This window comes from Equus przewalskii, chromosome 7 (assembly GCF_037783145.1).
Source record: "Equus przewalskii isolate Varuska chromosome 7, EquPr2, whole genome shotgun sequence".
NCBI classification, from domain to species: domain Eukaryota; kingdom Metazoa; phylum Chordata; class Mammalia; order Perissodactyla; family Equidae; genus Equus; species Equus przewalskii.
Genome location: NC_091837.1, coordinates 49,349,373 through 49,372,243, shown reverse-complemented (window position 1 = coordinate 49,372,243; position 22,871 = coordinate 49,349,373). Strand labels below are relative to the sequence as shown.

The 22,871-nt window shown below is 34.6% G+C and overlaps 1 protein-coding gene and 1 long non-coding RNA gene across 9 annotated transcripts in view; one reads left to right on the top strand and one right to left on the bottom strand.

Annotated features, from left to right (window-relative positions):
- Positions 1–22,871, top strand: part of SS18 (SS18 subunit of BAF chromatin remodeling complex) — an 80,636-nt gene that overhangs the window by 14,119 nt on the left and 43,646 nt on the right. For 7 of the 8 annotated variants that reach the window (XM_008535756.2, XM_008535754.2, XM_008535757.2 and 4 more), the window contains exons 4-5: positions 18,748–18,901; positions 22,314–22,535. In XM_008535756.2, coding sequence (XP_008533978.1) covers positions 18,748–18,901; positions 22,314–22,535 — 376 coding nt within the window. The remainder of the gene's footprint in view (positions 1–18,747; positions 18,902–22,313; positions 22,536–22,871) is intronic. The other variant, XM_070627511.1, reaches the window with a different exon arrangement.
- The window catches only part of LOC103561246 (uncharacterized), a 69,629-nt gene continuing 66,534 nt past the window's right edge, over positions 19,777–22,871 (bottom strand). Inside the window, exons 4-5 of the long non-coding RNA XR_547395.2 lie at positions 21,351–21,412; positions 19,777–20,040 (exon numbers count right to left, since the gene is read on the bottom strand). This is a non-coding gene — a long non-coding RNA (uncharacterized lncRNA). The remainder of the gene's footprint in view (positions 20,041–21,350; positions 21,413–22,871) is intronic.

Sequence of the window (22,871 nt, the reverse complement as noted above, 5' to 3'; positions counted from 1 at the left end):
ATTTTGTTTTGAATCTCAAATAGTTCTTCATGTGATTATTGCCATGAACTTGGTTATCAGCTAGGCAGAATTTATTTTTATGAATAGTTGAGGAATAGGTTCAGTTTCATTTGTTTCTGTATGGATAGTTCCCTGTCCCAGCTTTATCTATTGGAAAAACAGAACAAAATATCTGTTTTTTGTCGTGTTGTCTATGTCGTATATCAAGTATCCATATATGTGTGGGTCTGTGTCTGATCTCTGTATTCTGTTCCATTCATCTGTTTTTATAAATTCTATTATCTTGTCACACTTCTCATGGCCTAATAAATCGGTTGTGTGTTAGAGAAGTTAGTGACTTCTTTCTTATTTTTTTCAAGAATACCTTGGCTATTGGTCTTTTGCATTTCCATATGCACTTAAACATCAGAATGTCCAACATAATCCTGTTTGTGATTTTCATTGAGATTACCTTGACTCTAAATTAGTTTGGGGAGAATTGCTATCTTTACAGTATTGAGCCTTTCAAATCATGAACATTGCATATGTTTTCATTTATTTAGTCATTTAATATCTGTCAGTGAAGTTTCATGATTTTCCCTGCAGAGCATCTGCACATCTCTCATTGGACTTATTGCTAGATACTTCATATTTTTTGAGGCAATTTTAAATGGAGTCTTTGTTTTTCTAAGTTTTATTTTGTAACTGCAACTGTTGTTTACATGGAAATGCAATTGATTTTGAATTTCACAGTCTTATTTCACTCTTATTTCTAACCATTTTTCTATATCTACTTTCAGTTTTCTGTATTCACAACCATATCATTTGCTAATAATAAGTTTTGTTTCTTTCTTGCCAATCCTTACACCTTTTATTTCTTTCTCTTGCCTTACTTCTCTGGCTAAGACCTCCAGTACATTCCTGAGTAGAAGTGGTGATAGAGGGCATCCTTATCTTGTTCCTGATCACAAAGGGAAAGCTTTCACTGTTTGATCATTAAGTATGATGTTTGCTGTAGTTTTTTCGTAGATATCTTTCATCAGATTAAGGAAATTCCCTTCTGTTTCTGTTAAGTAAGAGTTTATATCTTGGATGGATGTTAAATTTTATTGCATCTAATGAGATGAGTGAGCATAAGCTTTTTCTTCTTTAATCTGTTAATGTGGTGAATTACATTGATTTAGTTTTTAATGCTCAATCAATCTTGCATTCTTGTAATTAACCTACATTTTCATGGCTTATTTTGGTCATGGTCTTTTTTTTTTGTCATGATCTTTTTAAAAAGTTGCTGTAGTCAGTTTGTTAAAATTTTGATAAAGATGTTTATGTCTTTGTTCATGCATGTAGTGATCTTTAATTTTTCTCTCTTATTCTGCCTTTGGTTTTTATTTTGAGGTTATGCTGGCTTCAGAAGATGAGCTAGAGAATTTTCCTACTTGTTTTTGATTGCGTAATAGAGCTGCTATTTCTTAAATGATTGCTTTAGAAAATCTATCTGGATCTGGAGGGTTTTTTTATGAGAAGGCTTTTATTGACTTAATTTCTTTAATGGTTATAGGACAATTTATGTATTTTTATATTTTATGAGTTCCCTATTTTGGTAAATGGTGCATTTTAGCATTTTATCTAAATTGTCAAATTTATTGGCATAAAGTTCATGAAATAATTTTGTCTTTCTAATGTTCTCAGGATATGTAGTTATATTTTCTTTTTCTTATTTATATATTTATTTATTTTTGGTGAGGAAGATTGTCCCTGAGCTAACATCTATGCCAGTCTCCTTCTTCTTTGTATATGGAACACCTGCCACAACATGGCTTGATAAGTGGTGTGTAGATCTGCTCCCAGGATCCATACTGGCAAACCCTGGGCTGCCAAAGCAAAGCACTAGAACTTAACTGCTACGCCACCGGCCCGACCCCTCTTTGTAATTTTTAACATAGTTTATTTGTGCCTTCTCTTTAAAATATTTTTTGATCACTCTTGCCAAATGTTTATCTTTTTTTTTTTTTTTAGTCTCTTCAAAGAATCGCTTTTTGGCTTTGATCTTTCTCTGTTGCAGCAGTTCTCAAACTTTTTGTTCTTAGAACCCCATTACACTTAAAAAGTGAGGACTTTGAAGAGGTTTACGTGGGTTGTATATATTGATATATTTGTAAATTTTTTTCGGTTTTTAAATTAAAACTAGGGAAAATTTAAAAATATTTATTAGTTCATTTAAAAGGAACAATGATAAACCCATTGTGGGTTAATATAAATAACATTCTTTAAAGGAAAAATAAGTTTTTAAGAACAAATTTAGTGAGATATAAGTAGCATTGTTTAATAATTTTGCAAATTTCTTTTAAATGTCTTGCTTAATAGAGAACAGCTGTATTCTCATATCTACTTCTGAATTCAATCTAGCATAATATGTTTTGATTGAGGTAGAATAAAATCCAGTCTCACACAGATGAGGAGTTCGAAAAGGAAAAAATATTTTAATAGCCTTTTCAGATTGTTGTGGATAATCTTCTGTGATAGTACAACAGATCTCAACAAGTCTTTTTTTAAAGATTAGTGTAGTATGGAATCTGAAACCATATCAATACACTTTTCTTACTCTGGTACATTAAAATTCATTGGTCTGTCTTGCATTTTGGATGGATCGTCTACTCATGCATAAATTTGTAACATCATGGTTTGGTCATTCAGAAAATACAAATTCACTGAGTTATGCACATTTTTCACATATTTACGTATTTCGTTCTATGATACCAAAAACCACATTTGTTGAAATCACCACCAGTCTCATCAGAAAAGTCTCAAGTATTGGGACGCTGTGAAGCTCAAGACAGTAGATAGAAGTTTGCCAAATTCCCAATTCTTGCTTGAAAAGTCGAATTTGATCATTGGCAACAAATGCTGTCAGTTGTTTTCCAGGCTCACTGTGTTCATCTTTGAGAAAATGCCTGCTAAATACACAAGCCTGGATAAGTATAGTTTGTCTACCAGTTGTTTTTTCAAATGAAAATGATGTTCCATGAAAACAGTGCCTAGATCCGTGAGCAACTCAGTCACAAAGTGCTTTTATCTGCCTTCAGTTTGCAACAGATATGTTTATTGTTTTCTCATTTTGTCACACAGAATATTTAACTGACATGGAGAATTTAATAAATGAGTAATTTTTACTGCTTCATGAAGGACATTTTTAAGTAGAAATGACTTTTTCCTCCTTTTTTTTGACTACTAGTCTGTGGCATTCCATAATATAATGGATTACAGTAGAGTTTGGTGTCTTGATTCCTGCTAAGCCTCCAGCAGTTATGTCCACTTTTTTTCTTTTGTACCAGCATTGTAAATATCAACGTAGCATAAAAGACAAACATCTTACTATTATTATGGAAGTTGTTTTGACTTTTTGGACCCCCGAAAGAGTCTTGTATGTTTTTGGTTATGATTAATTTCTGATCTTAGATTTATTTCCTCTTAATTTGTCTTTGTTTATTTTGGTGTTTTTTTTCTAAGTTTTGAGATGAATGCCTGTTTCATCAGTTTTTATCCTTCCATAGTAATATATGCATCTAAGGGCGTAAATGTCCTGTTAATCATAGCTCTGAGATGTAGTATTTTTCAATGCCAAATATGTTCTAATTTCCAGTGTTATTTCTTCTTTATACATGGGTGGATAAGTATATTTCCTAGTTTCCAAACATGGAAATTTTATAATTTTGTTAATGATTTCTGGCTTCATTTCATTGTGGTTACATGCATTTTATATGATTTCAGTTCTTTAGAATTCTTTGAGATTTGTTGTATGGTGCAGTATATAGTCAGTTTTTATGAATGTTTCATGTGTGTTTAAAAGGAATGTGCATACTTTAGTCCTGGAGTGTAGAGTCCTATATGTGTTCACTAGGTCAAGTGTGGTTATCTTGTTTGAATCTTCTATAGCCTTCGTGATTTTTTTTAACCTTTCTGATGTTTTGTTTGTTCTGTTAGTTACTAAGAGATGTATGTTTAAAATGTACAACTAGAATTGTGGATTGACTCTTTTTCCTTGTAATGCTTTCAAGTTTTTGCTTAATACATTTTGAGGCACTGTTAGTAGGTACCTATATATTTAGAAATGTTACAACTTTTTGGTTCTTTGTAGTGTTTGTCGTTATGAGGTATCATGTCTACTTATCTGATGCTAGTGTGGCTCCATCAGCTTTCTGTAGTGTTTGTGTGGTGTATCCACCTTTCCATTTCCTTGTGTTAGAGATATGTCTTACGAGCAGCATGTGGATTTTTAAAAAAATCCTATCTAGCAATCTTTGTCTTTTAATTGGAACATTGAGTTCATTTATGTTGAATGTAATCACTCATGCGTCTGAGTTTAAACCTACCATCATACAATGCACTTTCTGTTTGTGTCATCTGTTGCATATTTCTTTCTTCCGTTCTTTTGCCTTCTTTATAATTATTTATTTCTTCTCTTTGCTAGTTTGGAAATTGTATACTTACTATTCTTTTAGTGGTTACTGGACAGTTTGTAATATGCATCCCAGACAATTCAAGGACCCTCAGATACTTTATGTCCATTCATTCCCTCAATTACTTATCTATTGTTATCATGCATTTTAAATCTGTATGTTTACTCACAAGTGCTTTTTTTTATGTCAGTATGATACATTCTCACCATGTTCTCATCAGTAATAATAACTCATGGCACGGGATCTCAAATCAGGGCACTGAAGGTGGAGAGGGGGACATTTTTCTCTAGATAGTCTTATCAGCATCCTGTGGGTGCTTGGGGAAGGCGTGTAGTTTGCAGAATGTCCTCAGGTGATTCTGTATCCCTTCCACATCCCTTCTGTCCAACCACTTGAGATTCTCTCTGTAACTTATGATACCATGCAAACTGTGGAGTTTGTCAGTTTGTTTTGATTTGAAATATTGTTTCCATAAAATGTGGAAATGTCTTAAAGTCTTAAACATTACAGCTTCTCAAATACGTCCGGTATTCTCTTGCTTTTTTAAAGAACACAAAAATGTTTGATCAGATTATATATCTTGAGGTTTAGTGACTCATTTCTCTTGCCCTTCCTCAGGAAGGTAGTAATTCTTGAAACGCCAATGTGGTAAAATTGAACTTTACCATAGAAATTCATTATGGTACAGCAAAATCTCAAATTCAGAGTTTACCGTTCCATTCTCACCTGTTGTTAAGTTATAAACTCATTGAATTTTTTACATGTGCTTTTTATAGGATTTACGTTTTTCCCTATAGATCGAATAGGACAGTAAGAATCATTACTATTTATATTCAGGGAAAGTATTACATTGTTTTACCATCACCTGGCTAAGAACCATCACAAAGAAAAGAGACACATTTCATTAACAACCTTCCACCATTATTTCACTCATTTAACATGGAGTCACCATTTTATATCATATTTTACTAATGAATATAAATACTGCCATTTATATATTTTGAAATAAAATTTTTGTCTCTTGATATTGGTCAAAGTTTAATTTAAAATAGGTGGTCAAATTTTCATTGAAAAAAATACCGATATTTTGGCGGTCAAGTTGCTTGGGAAGCTGAGTTAACAAAGGAGGAGGGGTTTTAGAAAGAATAGAAAGAAATATATCCTCATAGTAGGGGCAACAAGAGACAATTGAGCCAACAAAGAAAAGTGGGGCTATTGAGGGGAAAAAATCAGCTGGAAGGAAAGCAGTTGTATTGGAGGTGAAATAGGCAGTAAGGTGAATTTGGGAAAATGAGAATAACAGAATACATGATGAATACAACCAATCTGTCAAATGGGAGAATGTACTAGTTACTAACTGTAGATTGAGAAATTTTGACTCTGAGAAAGAACTGTATGTTTTAGGGTGATTTTACTGAAGTTTTCCAGAATGGAGTCTTTCACTTCATTTTAATTGGTTACGGGAATTGGAGATATGCTTGTAATTATGTGTGAGTTCAACTTTCAGTTTTTTTCATGCCCTCCCAAAAAAGGAATTATGTATTTCTAGTAATATTTCATGTATTTGGAACTATACTAGATCTAGCAAGCTGCTTCTATTTGAAAGAAAGTCAAGAATTCAAAAACCTTCACAACGAGAAGGACCTACAACTAGAATGTATAACTATGTACTGGGGGGCTTTGGGGTGAAGAAGAAAAAACAAAAGAAGATTGGCAACAGATGTTAGCTCAGGTGCCAAACTTTAAAAAAGAAAAAAAAAAGAATTAAAAAACCAGGAATAAATGGAAAAACACCTATAAGGAGAAAAATAACTTATAAAGCCAGTGCACTAACACTTAGATATTTTACTTCTTAGTTTAGGCCTTATGTAATTCTTTTCTAATTACAAAAGCATTGTTAAGTTTGTAACAGAAACTATTCATAACCTTATACATATTTTAGCACACTTGTTTAATTTTAAGCCTATAGCCAAAAAGCAGCAGATTACAAATGGGAGAGTACATTCTATAGGCAGGCATACATACAAGCAGTGTTATGTGACAGCTAAGGTAGTATGAAAAGAGACCAAATATTTGTAAAAAGTTGACCTAATTAAAAATGTACACTACTTTGGCTCCATTTAGTGTAGGTATTTAGGACCCTATCTACCTTGGTAAACTCTGGAAGCATCATTTGAATACTGGTTCTCAGAGTTGGTATTTACTTTCTGAAGTAGCAAACTATTGACATAATTATTTTCATCATATGAACCATGAACAATTTTACCAGCAGAGAATATGACTATATTATGTGCATGGAAGTCCTTTCTTCTCAAACATACTTTGAAGAAATTGCATTTCTCAGATTTGGCCTAACATTAGTTATTGTTCATTTGTTTTTGTCACCTGCTAGTAGTAGCATATATGAAGTGGTAGGCACCAATGGTTTAGGAAAGAATTATGAGAGAAAAATTTAAATCAAAAAAAGTTTTTATCCATTAACTTAATGTTTCTTTGGGAAAAACTTGGAGAGAAAATAGCCTTTCTATCGTGGTAGTTCATTTTAAGGCATATAGTCTGGAAATATTCCTACAGCATTAAAAATTTTAGGGCTGGAAAGGAGCTGGATAATCACATAGTTAAGCGTTTCTCTATCTTGTCTGCACATTTTAAAATGTTGTAAGGTGGTTCTATTGTGCAGGTAGAAATTGAGGATCTGATATTTCCATTCTTTTTAAGAGGAGTATCCAGTGATGGTCTGAGAATATGCAAATCTTCAGAAGAATATGATCCCTACTCCTGTAGTATTAACTTCGTTTGATGTTGCATACCATGTACCATTTTTATAACATGAGAAAGATAATACTTACTCTTATGTTGTTATGAGGATTAAATAAAACAGTCCACAGTGTCCAGCATGTAGGAGGTACTCAGTAAATTTTGCTAACAATGAAGATGAAGATAGTACACAGTTGGAAAGTATAAATGGAAAGAAAAGTCAGATTCAGGAGAATTTGAAGTAAGACTAGTAGGATTCAATTACTGAATACATATGAAAGGTAAGGGAAAGTTTGGAGACTTGACTGAGAGTGATCCCATTGCTAAGATTGGGTGTATAGGCATGTTTTAATTTTAAAAGAAGGCTGAAAGTTGATTGGAATTGCTTATCTTGCTTTTCACTTAATTCGTTGTGAGTATTAAGTTTAAAAAAATTCCTAATTTAACTAAATACACTTCTTGAATTTTAAATTTATTAAAGATAATTTTTGTTTAATAGATGTTCTGTACAAAGAATAAAAGTCTGGACTTTTAATAAAAATGTATTTAGAGAAAGTAGTCTTACGTTTTATTTATTGTTTGTAATTTCCTAAATTGCGTTTTTTTGGTGATGCCACTTTTGATGTTCTGAGCACATTGGGCAACACTTGATTAGTCTTTCCTTACACGAGCTTCAGTAAAAATGATAATATGTTAGTCTTCAGGTTCAGTGACTGCTGGCAGAATATCTGTTAAGGTACCTCACTGACTAAAATATGATGTTATAGAATTTACTGTTTCCAGATGTGATCCAGGGGAAGTGAAGGAACACATGCCTAGAGCTGTGAAACGTTTTATTTATTTATTTATTTATTTTTAAAGATTTTACTTTTCCTTTTTCTCCCAAATCCCCCCGGTACATAGTTGTGTAGTTTTAATTGTGGGTCCTTCCAGTTGTGCCATGTGGGACGCTGCCTCCCCATGGCTTGACGAGTGATGCCATGTCCGCGCCCAGGATTCAAACCGGCAAAACCCTGAGCCTCCGAAGCAGAGCACGTGAACTTAACCACTTGGCCACGGGGCCGGCCCCTGTGAAGCATTTTAAGGATTAGCAGGGTTTATCTCATTTATAAATTTTAACTTAATTTTTAGCATAGGTAAAACTTTGATGTGTTCTGAACATCAGAAACTACAAAATCGTACAAAAGTCTGTTCCTGCCTGTATCTTCTGCCTGCTTTTTGCAAATTGCCTGCAAATAAAAATCAATATAAGTACATACTTTCCCCTTCTTTTCTGTGCAGGTAGAACCTTGCCATACACACTGTCCCATACTTTGTTTTTTTATTATAATTTTTTTATTTTTTATTTTTTGGTGAGAAGATTGGCCCTGAGGTAACATCTGTTGCCAATCTTCCTCTTTTTGCTTGAGGAAGATTGTCACTGAGACCATCCATGCCAGTCTTCCTCTATTTTGTATGTGGGATGCTGCCACAGCATGGCTTAATGAGCAGTGTGTAGGTCTGCACCTGGGATCTGAACCCGTGAATCCTGGGCCAGCAAAGTGGAGCATATGAACTTAACCACTATGCCACCGGGCTGACCCCTACAACTTTTTTTAAATGAAAGAGTTTAAATTCTTATTTAGAATGATGGAAGGAACTTTTCTTAAATATTGGCGCCATTTTAAGACTGTTTTAAGTGTTTGGTAAACATGATCTTGTTTAGTCAGTGTGATAATGTTACTATTTTCTCCTTTGAAAATTTTAAAAAAATTTTAAAATTTATTTATTTATTTATTTATTTTTTGAGGAAAATTAGCCCTGAGCTAACATCTGCCACCAGTCCTCCTCTTTTTGCTGAGGAAGACTGGCTCCGAGTTAACATCCATGCCCGTCTTTCTCTGCTTTATATGTGGGATGCCTGCCACAGCATGGCTTGATAAGCAGTGCGTGGGTCCCCACCCAGGATCCAAACTGGCAAACCCTGGGCCGGTAAAGTGGAACGTGTGAACTTAACAGCTATGTCACCCAGCCAGCCCCTGAAACTTGTTCTTTGACTTCTGTGATAGTTTTTTACCTTTCTAGCTGCTCTGCTCCTTATCTTTAACATGCCCATTAAATGTTGATGTTCTCTTCTTGAACATCTTTTTATTGTATATACTCCTCTTGGGAGATTTCATCCATACTCCTCGTTTCTTGTATTCTTGAGTTCAGGTTCCACCTATACGTACATTCATGGCTCCCAAGTGTGTATCTTCTTGCCTGAATGTGAAACATGAATCCAACTTCCGAAAGACATATCCATTTGGATATTCCACAGGCTTCTCAACACAAAACTCATTCTCCTCAGCTGCTCATCTCTTGTTCCCTGCTGTTAAAAGAAAAAAATGTCCACAGCCTGAATTTTCGTATTTCCTATCTCAAGTGAGTAGTATAAATACTGAGTCATTTTACTTAGAAACATGGTGATCATCTCAGACTTCTCCCTTTTCTTTCACCTGCCACAGCTGGTCTACAAGTCTTTCTCTTGTATCTAATACGGTGCTGCCCAATGAAAGTTATCTGATTAAAACATTTTGGTATTAAAAACAGAAGCAGGGGGCCAGCCCGGTAGTGCAGCAGTTAAGTTCGCACATTCCACTTCGGTGGCCCAGGGGTCGCTGGTTCGGATCCCGGGTACGGACATGGCACTGCTTGGCAAGCCATGCTGTGGCAGGCATCCCACAGATAAAGTAGAGGAAACTGGGCATGCATGTTAGCTCAGGGTCGGTCTTCCTCAGCAAAAAAGAGGAGGATTGGCAGCAGATGTTAGCTCAGGGCTAATCTTCCTCAAGAAAAACCCACAAAAAACCAGAAGCAAGACTACCAGTGAAATGTCTTTTAAAATGTGTATTTGTATGAAATTTAGTATAAATTAAGACATCAGTATTTATCTGATCTTGAGGTGAGAAAGACTTTGTTGAGAATAAAAGCAAAGGAGGAAACTATAAAGAAGATATTGATTTGATTCTATTAAAAATGTAAAGTGAAACCTTTCATATGCCAAAAAATTCTGTAAATGAAATTAAAGGCAACTCAACAGATAGTAATTCTACAGTATAATATATGCTATTTTATAAGTACTGTATATTTAAAGTACATTTGAAACATAGAAGAGGATCAGGGAACGTTTCCCTGTATTTTGTAGAGAATTGATTTATGGGGGCACATTTCTCTGGATTAATATAACGTAGGGAGCATTTTGCCAACATTGTTGCCTATCTTGTCTTTTCACAATTGGAAAAGTCGTGTTAACTATTTGCTGGATGGTGTATATAGAATTCAGAAGACTGTCTAATTGAGTCCAAATATAAAGAGAGATTAGATATATCTTACTGTAAGGAATATAACTGTTGTGTGTGTGTAAATTTTTTTTCAGAACTATAGTAAATCAGTGAAAGTAGCTTACAAATTTACTAGGGAACCTAAAGATTGTCCCTTTGTTGTTAATTAAAAATAATGTATGTAGCTCACCTCTACAAGGAGCAGAATTTCTTTGCTGTATAGCTAAGAAAGAGAAGAACCTCAATGTTAGAAATTAAGTAATTCAGTTTTATTTGCACAGAATAACTACAGAAAAGTATTTGTACAAGGCTGTTTATTTAAGCATTGCTTTTCTTAGCAAAAAACAAAACAAACTAGGAAAAAGTGTTAGTAGTGAGGATGGGTTAAAAACTGTTACTGTTTATTCACTTGAGTTCTATACTTTTGAATGAGGTTGAATTATATTCTGATAAAGAATAATACCTATAGTAGAACAAATCACACAATAGTGTGACCCTAGTTTTAAAAGCTGAACATATGTTTATATGTATATGAATTTTTACAAAGTTTCTGGAGGTATGCATACCAAACTTGTAGCAGTGGTTCCCATTTTTATTGGTTCTGTTTTTATAATGATTACACATTACTTTTGTAATTTAGCCAGATTGGTATAGATATAATAATATGAAAACAATTCAAGATTAAGCAAATATATCTTTCTGTTTCTTAATGGATAGTATTATTACAACTTAAGAAAGGCTTAGAGTCCTATCTCCCCGTGTTTCAGGAGTGGATTAGGTTTTTTTTTCTTTTGGAAATATATTCCAGAGAATTCTTTTGGTCTGGGAAGAAGACATTTACTTTTTTTTTTTCGGTGAGGAAGATTTGCCCTTAGCTAACAACTCTGCCGGTCTTCTTCCATTTTGTATGTGGGTTACTGCCACAGCATGGCTGACGAGTGGTGTAGGTCTGTGCCTGGGATCTGAACCCATCACCCTGGGCCACTGAAGCGGAGCGCACCGAACTTAACCACTATGCCACGGAGCCAGCCCCAAAGACTTTTGCTTTTTGTTCTTTAAGATTATATGGATGTGGAGTGACTTTAGTAATTAACATCATCATCAGGGTAGGTAGACTTAGTTTTTCAGAGCTGAGATAAAGTGTGAATGTTAGATTTGTCATGGTGGAAATATTTGCTGTTTCATTGAATAGAGTAAGGTTGAATTTAATGGGGAACCTAGTGCTAAAACTGGGCAGAGTATTGTTAGTAGGTGAATCATTCTGGGGCCTAAGCCCTAAGGAAATTTGGAGAATCATCATGCTGTGAAAATAAGTGGGAAATATTATTAATTAGGAAGGTTAAACTGGTCAGGCTCTATAGTAGGACTGAATTCTATATTTGCTGTCTTTTTTTGGGACAAGATGACATGATGACAATTGACGAGATTATTAAATTGAGGAAATCAACGGGTAAGGTTGAAAGCCTGTATAAATTCAAGGCTACCCATGATGGCATCCTGAAATTATGGGAATCAGTGCGAGATTGAGAAAACCTTCCTAAACTGTTTCAGATACGTGTAGAACTCATTTTTGGGAGGCTCCTTTAGGATTAGGAAGTAAGGCAAATATGATACTGATGGGGCTTGCTGACATGGTCTTGGTTGACTAATCAAGGCTCTTTTGTTTCTTTATGTAGAAGTCATCTCTTTAGCAGCTTCTGGAAGTATTTTATTTATATATCTCCTATTTTGAGTAATATTTATTTATTTTTTTATTATTTTTTAAGATTTTACTTTTTTCCTTTTTCTCCCCAAAGCTCCCTGGTACATAGTTGTATATTCTTAGTTGTGGGTCCTTCTAGTTGTGGCATGTGGGATGCCGCCTCAGCATGGCTTGATGAGTGGTGCCGTGTCTGTGCCCAGGATTCAAACCGACGAAACACTGGGTCGCCTGCAGTGGAGCGCACAAACTTAACCTCCTGGCCATGGGGCCAGTCCCCTGAATAATATTTATTTTTGAATCTCCTATTTCTATGTGTCATTTTATTACCTCCTTGCGGGGAACTATTTTAGTGACAGTTATGTTAATGATAGTTATAGAGATGAAGTACTACTAAAGTAAAAATGATATTTTACAGAGATTTTTTTTATATTCTAAAGAAATATTGAAGATAATTTTGTAGTCAGAATTGTTTTTAGTTTTATTGTAAATTATTTAAATTTGAGAGTTCCTTCATTTATTTACTAAATATTAAGTGCCTACTATGTTAGGCATAGTCAGGTACTTTCTGAAACATCAGTAAACAAAAATATTCTTACTATCTTAGATTTTATATTCTAGCAAGTGAGGCAGGCATAATAAATAAGTAAATCATATAGCTTGTTAGAAGATGATAAAAGCTGTAGAAAAGGAAAACAAATAGAGCAGGGAGAAGTATGTTGGGAATGCTGGAGGTGGGGGATGGCATTTACAGTATGAAATAGACTGGTCACCTCATTGAGAAGGTGACATTTGAACAAAGACTTGAGGAAGAGTTTTAGCCAGAGGAAACGAACAATGGAAAGGTCCTGAAATGAAACTATGCCTGGCTTCTTCAAGGAACAGCATGAAGGTTGTGGCTGTAACAGAATAAGGTAAGGAAGTGGTTTGCACAGATCGTATTTTATCTTGTAGGGTATTGTAAGGACTTTGGTTTTTACTCTGCACTTGGAGACTCTTAGAGGATTTTGAGCTGGAGTGAATTGATATATTTTAACAAGCTCATTCTGGCTGCTGTGTGGAAAATATTGAGGAGCCTGGATCGAAGCAGGGAGTCCAGGTTGGAGGCTATTGGATTAACCAATATAGGAGATGTTTCAGACCGATATTCATTCCTATGGTTTGTTCTTTGTTTTATATATTATCTGAATATGCATGTGTGTTATGTAATACTCAAGATCTGTAAATGAATAAAATTTTACATTCTTGGTTTGTTTAAAAGAAAAAAGTATGAGAGAGGTGATGGTGGCTTGTTTCAGGGTGGGAGCAAAGGACATGGTGGTGGAAGTTGTCAAATTGTAGGTATATTTTGAAGGTAGAGCCTAAAAGATACACTGAAAATTGAATGTAGGGGGCAGAGTGTGAAAAAAAAAGAGAGATGCCAGGGATGACTCCATGGTTTTTGGCAGAGCAACTGAAAGTTAACGAATTGCCGTCAACTGAGCCTGTTGGGTAAAAGGTTTGGAGGGGGCAGGCAGAAATATCAGGGATTCAGTGTTGCAGATTTTAAGTTTTATGTCTGATAGACTTCCACATGGAGATATGAAGGTAGAATAGGCTATTTTGACAATGAGAAAACATGAAAGTCACCACAAAGATACTGGTCCCTAATTTAATTTTGAAATGCTGCTTATATTTCAAAATCATTTTTTCATTTAACAAATATTTATTAAGTACCTCTATTTGATATGAGATGATTGTATGCTGATACAGTGATAAGCTAATATAATCATGGACCCAGTCCTTACAGAACTTAACATATAGTGGGGGAGACAGACATTAATTAATGACACAAATATATTTTAAATCACAGCTATAGTAAATGCTATGAAGGAAGGGCTTCAAGGACTGTGCTAGCAGATGGGGGGCCTGATTATTCTGGTGGTCAGGGAATGCTTTGTTGAGGAAGTGGCATTTGAAGTATAATTCACATACAATAAAATATATTCATTTTGATTGTATAGATGGATGAATTTTGACAAATCTGTGTAATCACCACTAGAAACATGATACAGAACAATGCTAACATACCAGAGAAGTTTTCTGATGACCCTTTTCTGCCCTTTTTTTTGAGGAAGATTAGCCCTGAGCTAACTGCTACCAAGCCTCTTCTTTTTGCTGAGGAAGACTGGCCCTGAGCTAACATCCATGCCCATCCTCCTCTACTTTATGTGTGGCCTACCACCGCATGGCGTGCCAAGTGGTGCCATGTCCGCACCCAGATCTGAACCAGTGAACCCTGGGCCACCGAAGCAGAACGTGTGCACTTAACCACTGTGCCACTGGGCCAGCCCTTTTCTGCCCATTTTTAAATTGAGTTGTCTTTTTTAATTGATTTGTTGGAATTCTTTATATATTCTAGATGTAAATTTTTTTATTGACCTATATATGATTGATACATATTCCTGTAGAACTGATCTTTTTACCGTAATAAAGTATCCCTCTAGTATCTCTAGTAGTACTTCTTGATTTAAGTCAACTGTCTGACATAAATATAGTGACATTACCGTACTTTTGATTAGTGTCTATGTAGTCTATCTTTTTCACCTCTCTGTGTCCTTATATTTAAATTGGACCTCTTGTAAACAATATAGTTGGATGTGTTTTAAATCAATGTAATAACACATGTTATTTAATTGGAATGGTGGGTCCATGTACATTTAATGTAGCACGTGGTGTGGTAGGATTTGAGTCTGTCAACCTGATATTTGTTTTCTATTTGTCCGTTTCTTGCCAATTAAGCATTATCTTTTCCTCTCTACTAGTTTTTTAGCTATACATTCTCTATATGGGGTGTGTATGCATTTTTAAGTATTTGCCTGAGAGCTTACAGTGCACATGATTGGGTTATTAGAGTCTAGTTGAAATTTGCACTTTTAACACCTGCTAAAAAATGCAAGAACCTTAATAACAATTTAACTTCATTTATCCTACTTCCTTTTGTGTTAGTCTTGTCATGTATTTTATACTTCTACATATGTTTAAATCATACAAGTCATTGTTACTGTGATTTTAAATGTTGCTATAAACTTAAATTTATCTACATATTTACCATTCCATTCCTCTGTTAATTACCCCAGTTCTCTCCTTCCATCTGGGGTCATTTTCTTTTAGCTTAATGATTTCCTTTACTTGTACGAAGTTCTGTCAGCTGTTGTTCATCTCAAACTATTTTTATTTCATATTCATGTTTGAGGAATATTTTCTCTTAGTGTAGAATTCTAGGTTGGTTGGCTTATTTTCTTATTTTGTCTTAGCACTTTAAAGATGTCATTTGTGTTTTATCTCCATTGTTTCCGATGAAAAATTGTTATTAGTCTTGTTGCTGTTCCCCTGAAGGCAATGTGTCTTATTTTCCCCGACTACTTTTAAGATTTTCTCTTTGACTTTGGTTTTTAGGACTTGGTCTCTGATGTGGTTTTCTTCACATCCTGCTGAGGTTCATAAAGCTTTATACATTTGCTAGAGACTCATGTCTTTTGTTAGCTTTGGAAAACTCTTGACCACTATTCTTCAAATATTGCTTGTGTTTTATTTTCTTTTCTCTGCTTTTGTAACTCCACTTAGATGTGTCTTAGACCTTTTCTACCAGGCTGTACATGTCTACACTTTTTTTTTTTCTCTCCTTTATATTTCTTGGTATGTTGTATTTTCTATACATTTCTTCCAGTTCACCAGTCCTCTGTTTTGCTGTTTCTAAAGTATTGTGTTCTTAATTTCAGTGATTGTATTTTCTGGTTCTGGAATTTCCATTTGACACTTTTTTAAGAATTCTGGACTTAGCTAAAATTCTCCATCTGTCCTGTTTTTTTTTTCCTTGAATATATCAAACAGTTTTTTTAAAAAGCTTTCAGATAACTCCAAAATATGAATGACTTATGTGTCTTTTTCTGTTTTCTGTTATTTCTCTTGGTTGTCCATCTGTTCTTTTTTTTTTAATTGAGATAAAATTTACATAACATAAAACTCACTATTTTAACCTTTTAAAAGTGTACAATTTAGTGGTCTTTAGTATATTCACAGTGCTGGTCAACCATCACCACTATCTAGTTCCAGAACATTTCCATCATCCTAAAAAGAAACCTCATACCTGTTGACAGTCAGTCTGAATTCCCCAGTCTGTCCATCCCCTAGCAATGAGTAATCTACTTTCTTTCTCTCTGGATTTACCTATTCTGGACATTTCATGTAAATAGAATCATACAATGTGTGGCTGTTTGAGTCTGACTTCTTTCACTTAGTGTAGTGTTTTCAAGGTTCATCCATGTTGTAGTATATATCAATACTTCATTCCTTTGTGAGTGCTGGCCATTTATTCTTGTTTTTTAGACTGCCTTGTAAGTTTTAATTGAATGCTAGACATTATTATGGATGAACAAGTGTAGAGGCTCTACTTGGTGTTATTTTCCTCCAAAGGTAGTTAAGTTTTCCTTTGGTAGGTGAAGGACTAGGACATCACCTTGAGCCTATTGAGGGTTGATTACAAGACTTGTTAGGGCTGATTTATTTCACTTTTGAGCTTAGCTTAAAGAGAAGCTTCTCTGAAGTCTCAGCAGAGAGCCTTGAGTTGTTTATGAAGGCTCCTCTAAATTAATGGGGCCTGCACTCCAATCTTTGTGTTCCTGGTACTGGGCAGAATCTGGAATCTCTGCTCAGCTCTTTAGCCTCCTAACTGCTGCTTTCTTGAATTTTCCCCTTCTTTTTGGTTCTTCCTCTCTGGGACTTTGTTTTTTAGTTTCCAGCTCTCTAGTAGCCAGCTATCTTCTCAGTTCAGTAGGACTGCTGTTTTTTCCTTGGGCTTTACTTCTCTGTTACACAGCAATGTTAAGGAAAAAGCTAAGGTAATTGTGGAGCTGATCTTCTTTGCTTCCCTTCTTTCAAGAGGGGTAGCCCCTCCTGTTTCTCTCTGTGTATGGTGCTCTTTAGTGCCTCCAGTTTTTTACGTTTGTCTAGATTTGATAACTGTCATTAGCAGGAGGGTTAGTTTGATCACAAGCTACTCTGTTATGATGGGAATCACAAATAATGCTGTTTTATTAATTGAATCACAAGAAAAAGAAAAACTAATACCTGTTGAGAGTGAGAATGTGAATTTTCAACGGAAAATTTAGACAAGAATATAGGAAGAAGAATTTTTATTTTCAAACAGGAGAGGATCACGGTCAACCATATTTGAAAGATGATAAAGAATATAGTAAGATATGTGATACTGAGGTGATGTTTGGTAATTTTTTTGAAAACTGAACAAGGTCATTAGATGTTTAAAGAATACAAATTTGGTAAAGAATTTAAGATGAGAACTGAAGATAAATATTTAATAAAGAGCAATTATTGTGTGGATTTAGTAGTGAAGAAATTAATATTCTGAATTTTAAATAGGTGCTATTAGAATAGCACTTGGTTATTTCTGTAAATGTTAGTGATTATCAGATGATTGGAGATTTGAGTGTTTTCGTATGATGGCTTAAGAATGTGTAAATCTGTTAAGTGTGCCAGAGAGGATTGTGTTCACAAAATCTGGAGTGGTACAAACGCACAACTAACTGGCCATCTAAAAATGTAGGAGGAAGAGAATGACTGATAGGAATGGACATTTTGTTTAGAACATAGAGAAGCAGAGAAAGAAGGCAGAAGTAGATTGGTAAAGAATATTACTTCCTTATCTTCCTGTGGGCTTAAAAATGGTGGTTTGGAAAGAAACTAGCCATTTGCTTTCTCTACTAAGATATCCCCAAGAACTGAGCCAGGTATTGCAGACCACCTTGTATCTGTGTTTTTTCTTTTGCCCTTGTGTGAACTGTCAAGGTTAGTCAGTGATTTTCTTCACACTTTCATTAGGAAATTTGCCAAAGGCATCCTTTTGAGGCAGCTGTCTCTGTACCCTTGGAGGCCATCAGTAATGTTTCCGATCTATAGGAGTAGTCGGCACAAAAATGGGCTGAACTGAGTCTTTCGTGGTTTAAAACATTCCCCCGCCAAAACCACTTTTTTTTTCACCCTCAGACGGTATAAAATATATCACATTTTGGGGTTTCTGGTCCTTTTATAGTTTTTTGTTACTGTACCTTTTCAGATAAAATCAATCATTAATAATAAATATATCCAAATATATTAATAATGAAAGGAGACTTACTTTTTTAAACAAAATTTAAATGACAACAGACATATTAGAAATCCTTATATATAAGTAAATGAGAATTCTTTTTGTATAGAATGTTGAAATTTTTACCATCACTACTGAGATTTTTATAAAGTAAAATATACTTTAATTGTGGTGGTCTTTTGGTCTAGGGTGGTCAGATGATATGTTCGTCCTAACGATCTTGTGTAGTTTTGTGGGCATTTTAAATATGATGTTAATAAGTCCATGATTAAAATGCATTAGAATAAATTGAAATGCATTTGTGGTTTTCTTCCTATTCAATTTAATAATATAAGCAACTGTTATACCATATGCATCTTTAATATATTAGTCTAACTGTTTCTCTTGTTTTACTAAACTGTCTTCTTTCAGCCACCCACACAGAATATGCCTATGGGTCCTGGAGGGATGAATCAGAGCGGCCCTCCCCCACCTCCACGCTCTCACAACATGGCTTCAGATGGAATGGTAGGTGGGGGTCCTCCTGCACCACACATGCAGAACCAGATGAACGGCCAGATGCCTGGTAAGTTTTTCTCCTCTAAGACATTAACACCAGAGTTGCTTAGCAACTGAAACGACATGGGGGCTCAAGGGATACTAGATTGTTGATGACAAAACTGCTTTGAATGCCCCCGAGTACAAGCTCTCTTAGAGTTTGTTAGCTACAGAGCTACGTGACCTGTATTCAGTGTTTATCAGGCTGCCCTTGGGCTTTGATGTAGCTGACACACAGCATTCCTCTGATGAACAGAACTGGCTAAATTTAGTCTGTCTGAAACTATGCAATACAGCTGGCTTTAGAAGCTTTTTGGAAAAAAAGGCATTGCACCATGGCTTACAAATTAAAATCTGTTTACAAAAAGGTTTTATAACATTTCTCTGAGTTCTGTGTTTACTTAAAAATTTATTGAGCTCAGAAAGAGTATTTCTGGAAAAAACACATAGGGAAAAGAAACAACAATCTCTAAAGTGCTAATGTATTTAGTGTTTCCTCATGGATACTATTGAAACTGAGTATAGATTTTTATGAGTACATGTGTTTATAGCATAATATAAATATGGAAATTGATATTAAAGCAAAACTAAAAGCTGAAAAATAATGTCGGCTTTCTTATATAATGAGCCATTCCCTTTGCTAATTATCTATTTTAAGTTTAGAGCCACTTAGATAGAATATCTTTCAGGCCGCTGGATTCTTATTTAGTTATTTGCTGGTTTGAATTTTTAACCTGAGAAGTATCTTTAAACTATTTTGCTTTGGTAGAAAGAGCCACAACCCATACCCATAATTTTTGGAGTGTTTTCTACATTTAATTTGAGAATATTTTTACTTTCTAAAGACAAAGGTTATTTTCATTAACAGAAAAAAAGTATTATAATAAGTAACAATAAGGAAAATAAAATAACAGAGCAGTTTATTTTGAAAATTAGTAATTAACATCCTTCGGATAGTGTCATCTTAGCTGATTGTGTTTGTTGGTTGCATTGGTGTCCAGAGATGATGTGTGTAGAAAATGAAGTAAAAGAGAGCTCAGATCAAAAGAGGCCAGGTAGCCTGGTTTATGGAAGATTGATGTGTGGTTGATCATGTAGAAGGGCAATAGTGCTTCGGTGGCTGTCTCCTGTTTTCTGCTCAGGCTTTCCACATTGATGGCCCATACCCTGGATGGAGGTAGGAATAAAGACATAAATACTTGTCAGGTTGTACTCAGGAGGTAGCTTCTTGCTGAATCCACATTTAGTTCATCAGGACTCTTTGTTTTTACAACTGGAACAGTAGTACTAATGCAGGTTAGCAAGTTAGGAGTTTTCTGACTTCGTATAGTGGTACTTTTAATTAGAATTTTGACTTAACTTCTCCATATAACATTCAAGCCCAAGGCCAAAGAGGTTGAAGGGTAATATAATTATTGTTAACATGACATTTTGGTTTTTGTGTAAGGCCATCTGGAGTAGATGATATATTCTTTATAAGCCAGAGATTTTCAACACTTATAACCTAGGTTGTCCAGAACACTGTGGAGCTTCCAAAACTAATTATAGAGAGTTACAGTTAGGTGTAGGAGAAATTTGAAGACCAGTAACGTATATATATATTTTTTTATTTCAGAAGTTCCTTATAGCGTTTAGCCAACCTTTTTTATGCATACAAATTTGTATCTAGGCTTTTAATTTCCTATTTTAGTTTTGTTTTTAATATTTTATTTTATAATCTAACTTGCAGAACCACTTCTCAGTCTCAGGTTCCTTTTTTTTTTTTTTTAAAGATTTTATTTTTTCCTTTTTCTCCCCAAAGCCCCCCGGTACATAGTTGTGTATTCTTCGTTGTGGGTTCTTCTAGTTGTGGCATGTGGGACGCTGCCTCAGCGTGGTTTGATGAGCAGTGCCATGTCCGCGCCCAGGATTTGAACCAACGAAACACTGGGCCGCCTGCAGCGGAGTGCGTGAACTTAACCACTCGGCCACGGGGCCAGCCCCTCAGGTTCCTTTTTAAAAAGATTTGACTGATTTAAAACGAAACTGGATAATACATGCCTAAGGTACCAAAATCAAAAGATACCAGAAGGTATACCTCCCCTAGCTCTTCAGACACTGTTCCAGAGAGTCATTCATGTCTAGTTATCCCCCAAGAGAGATTCTCTGTATATAAAACATATGCATATATACATTCTTTTTTCTTTCTTCTTCCTTTTTTAAAAACAGTTCCCTTATGATAGAAATATAGATTGTTTCTAGTCTTTTGGTATAAAAATTATGCTGCTGTGAATATGCCTGTAAAATATAAATAAATAAATACACACACACAATTTTGCATCCATACACACATGCACACAAAAATTTGTATATTTATAAGATAATTTCCTAGAAATGCAGTTGCTGGATTAAAGGTATCTGCATTTTAAAATAAGATAATTATTGCCTAATTACTCTCCATAAAAATAGTAATTATTTATCTGTTTATACTCACTCACCAATGTATGAAGGTACTCTTTCTTCATAATAGACTTAGATTAAAACTTCTGATTTTGCAAATCTGAAAGATTAAAAATGGGTCTCATGAGTTTAATTTGCCTTTTTATCATGTGAGACGAGCAATCTGCTCATGTTTATGACCCCCTTTGTAGTTTTTGTGTAAAGTGGTCATTTGTGTTCTTTGCCCTTTCTTTTACTGCTGGTGGTCATTTACTTACTTTATTTAAGTAAATTAGTTCAGTCTGTGATATATATTGTAGATAATTTTTTCCCAGTTTATCTTTTTATTATTTAATTTCATTTTGTTGTTTTCTTTTTTGATCAAATTTTCTTCAAATTTTTTATTTTTATGTAGTCTAGTTTATCAATCTTTTATGGCTCTGGGTTTTCTGGCATACTTTAGAAGGCCCTCTCATTCCATGATTTTTAGTTTTGATGGAAGGAATGAGATAGGGATCCAACTTGTTTTTTTTCCAGATGGCTACTCAGTTGTCAAAATACCATTTATTGAATTTTCTTTTGCCCACTAATACTTAATATCACCACTATTATTATTTACTAAATTATGCATTTGGGTCTGTTTTTAGACTCTGCTCTGGGTCCATTGATCTGTTAATCGATTCATTTATGTGTTAGAACTACACACTTTTAATTACTCCAGCTTTATATATTTTACTGTTTTATAAAACTAGTCCTTCCTCATTATTCTTCCTTTTTGGAATGTTCATAGCTTTTCAAAAAGCATCAGTTCCTTAATCCATAAGGTGAGAATAATACCATCCAACTCAGTATTTGCTAGCATTTATGTAAAGCATTTACTTTGTTTGCTATTGACTAAATACTTGTTCTTGTTTGGTGGTATTATTATGGTAATGCAAAAAAATAAAAAGCTTTTCAAGGTACTTTTGTATAGACCATCTCTTTAACTTCCATATTTTGGTTCTGGTCACTTTTCTTCAAAGGGCCTAACCATATGCCTATGCAGGGACCTGGACCCAATCAACTCAATATAACAAACAGTTCCATGAACATGCCTTCAAGCAGCCATGGATCCATGGGAGGTTACAACCATTCCGTGCCATCATCACAGAGCATGCCAGTACAGAATCAGATGACGATGAGTCAAGGGCAGCCAATGGGAAACTACGGCCCCAGACCAAATATGAATATGCAGCCAAACCAAGGTAAATAAGCTTTGTGGTGTTCTCGACTAGAAGGCTACAGTAGCCTTTGAAAATGAGACAGTTTTATCACGTTATTAACTGATTCACAAAATAGAAATTTGAAATAGCAATATATCCATAAAAGAAGGAACATTGAGGTTGAAACCAGCTTAAAGAATTTTTTTGCATTTAGAAATTAAATTGCTTAATTTAGCTTTTTAAGCTGATTTATTTTTATGTCTTTTGCAGTTTATTTGAGATTCTGTACTTTTAGATTTTTTTAAAGCTACTCAATGAATAAGAAAAACATTTGGTTTAGAACAAGAAAACTGAGAAAATAGAGTTTTACCTTTGTAA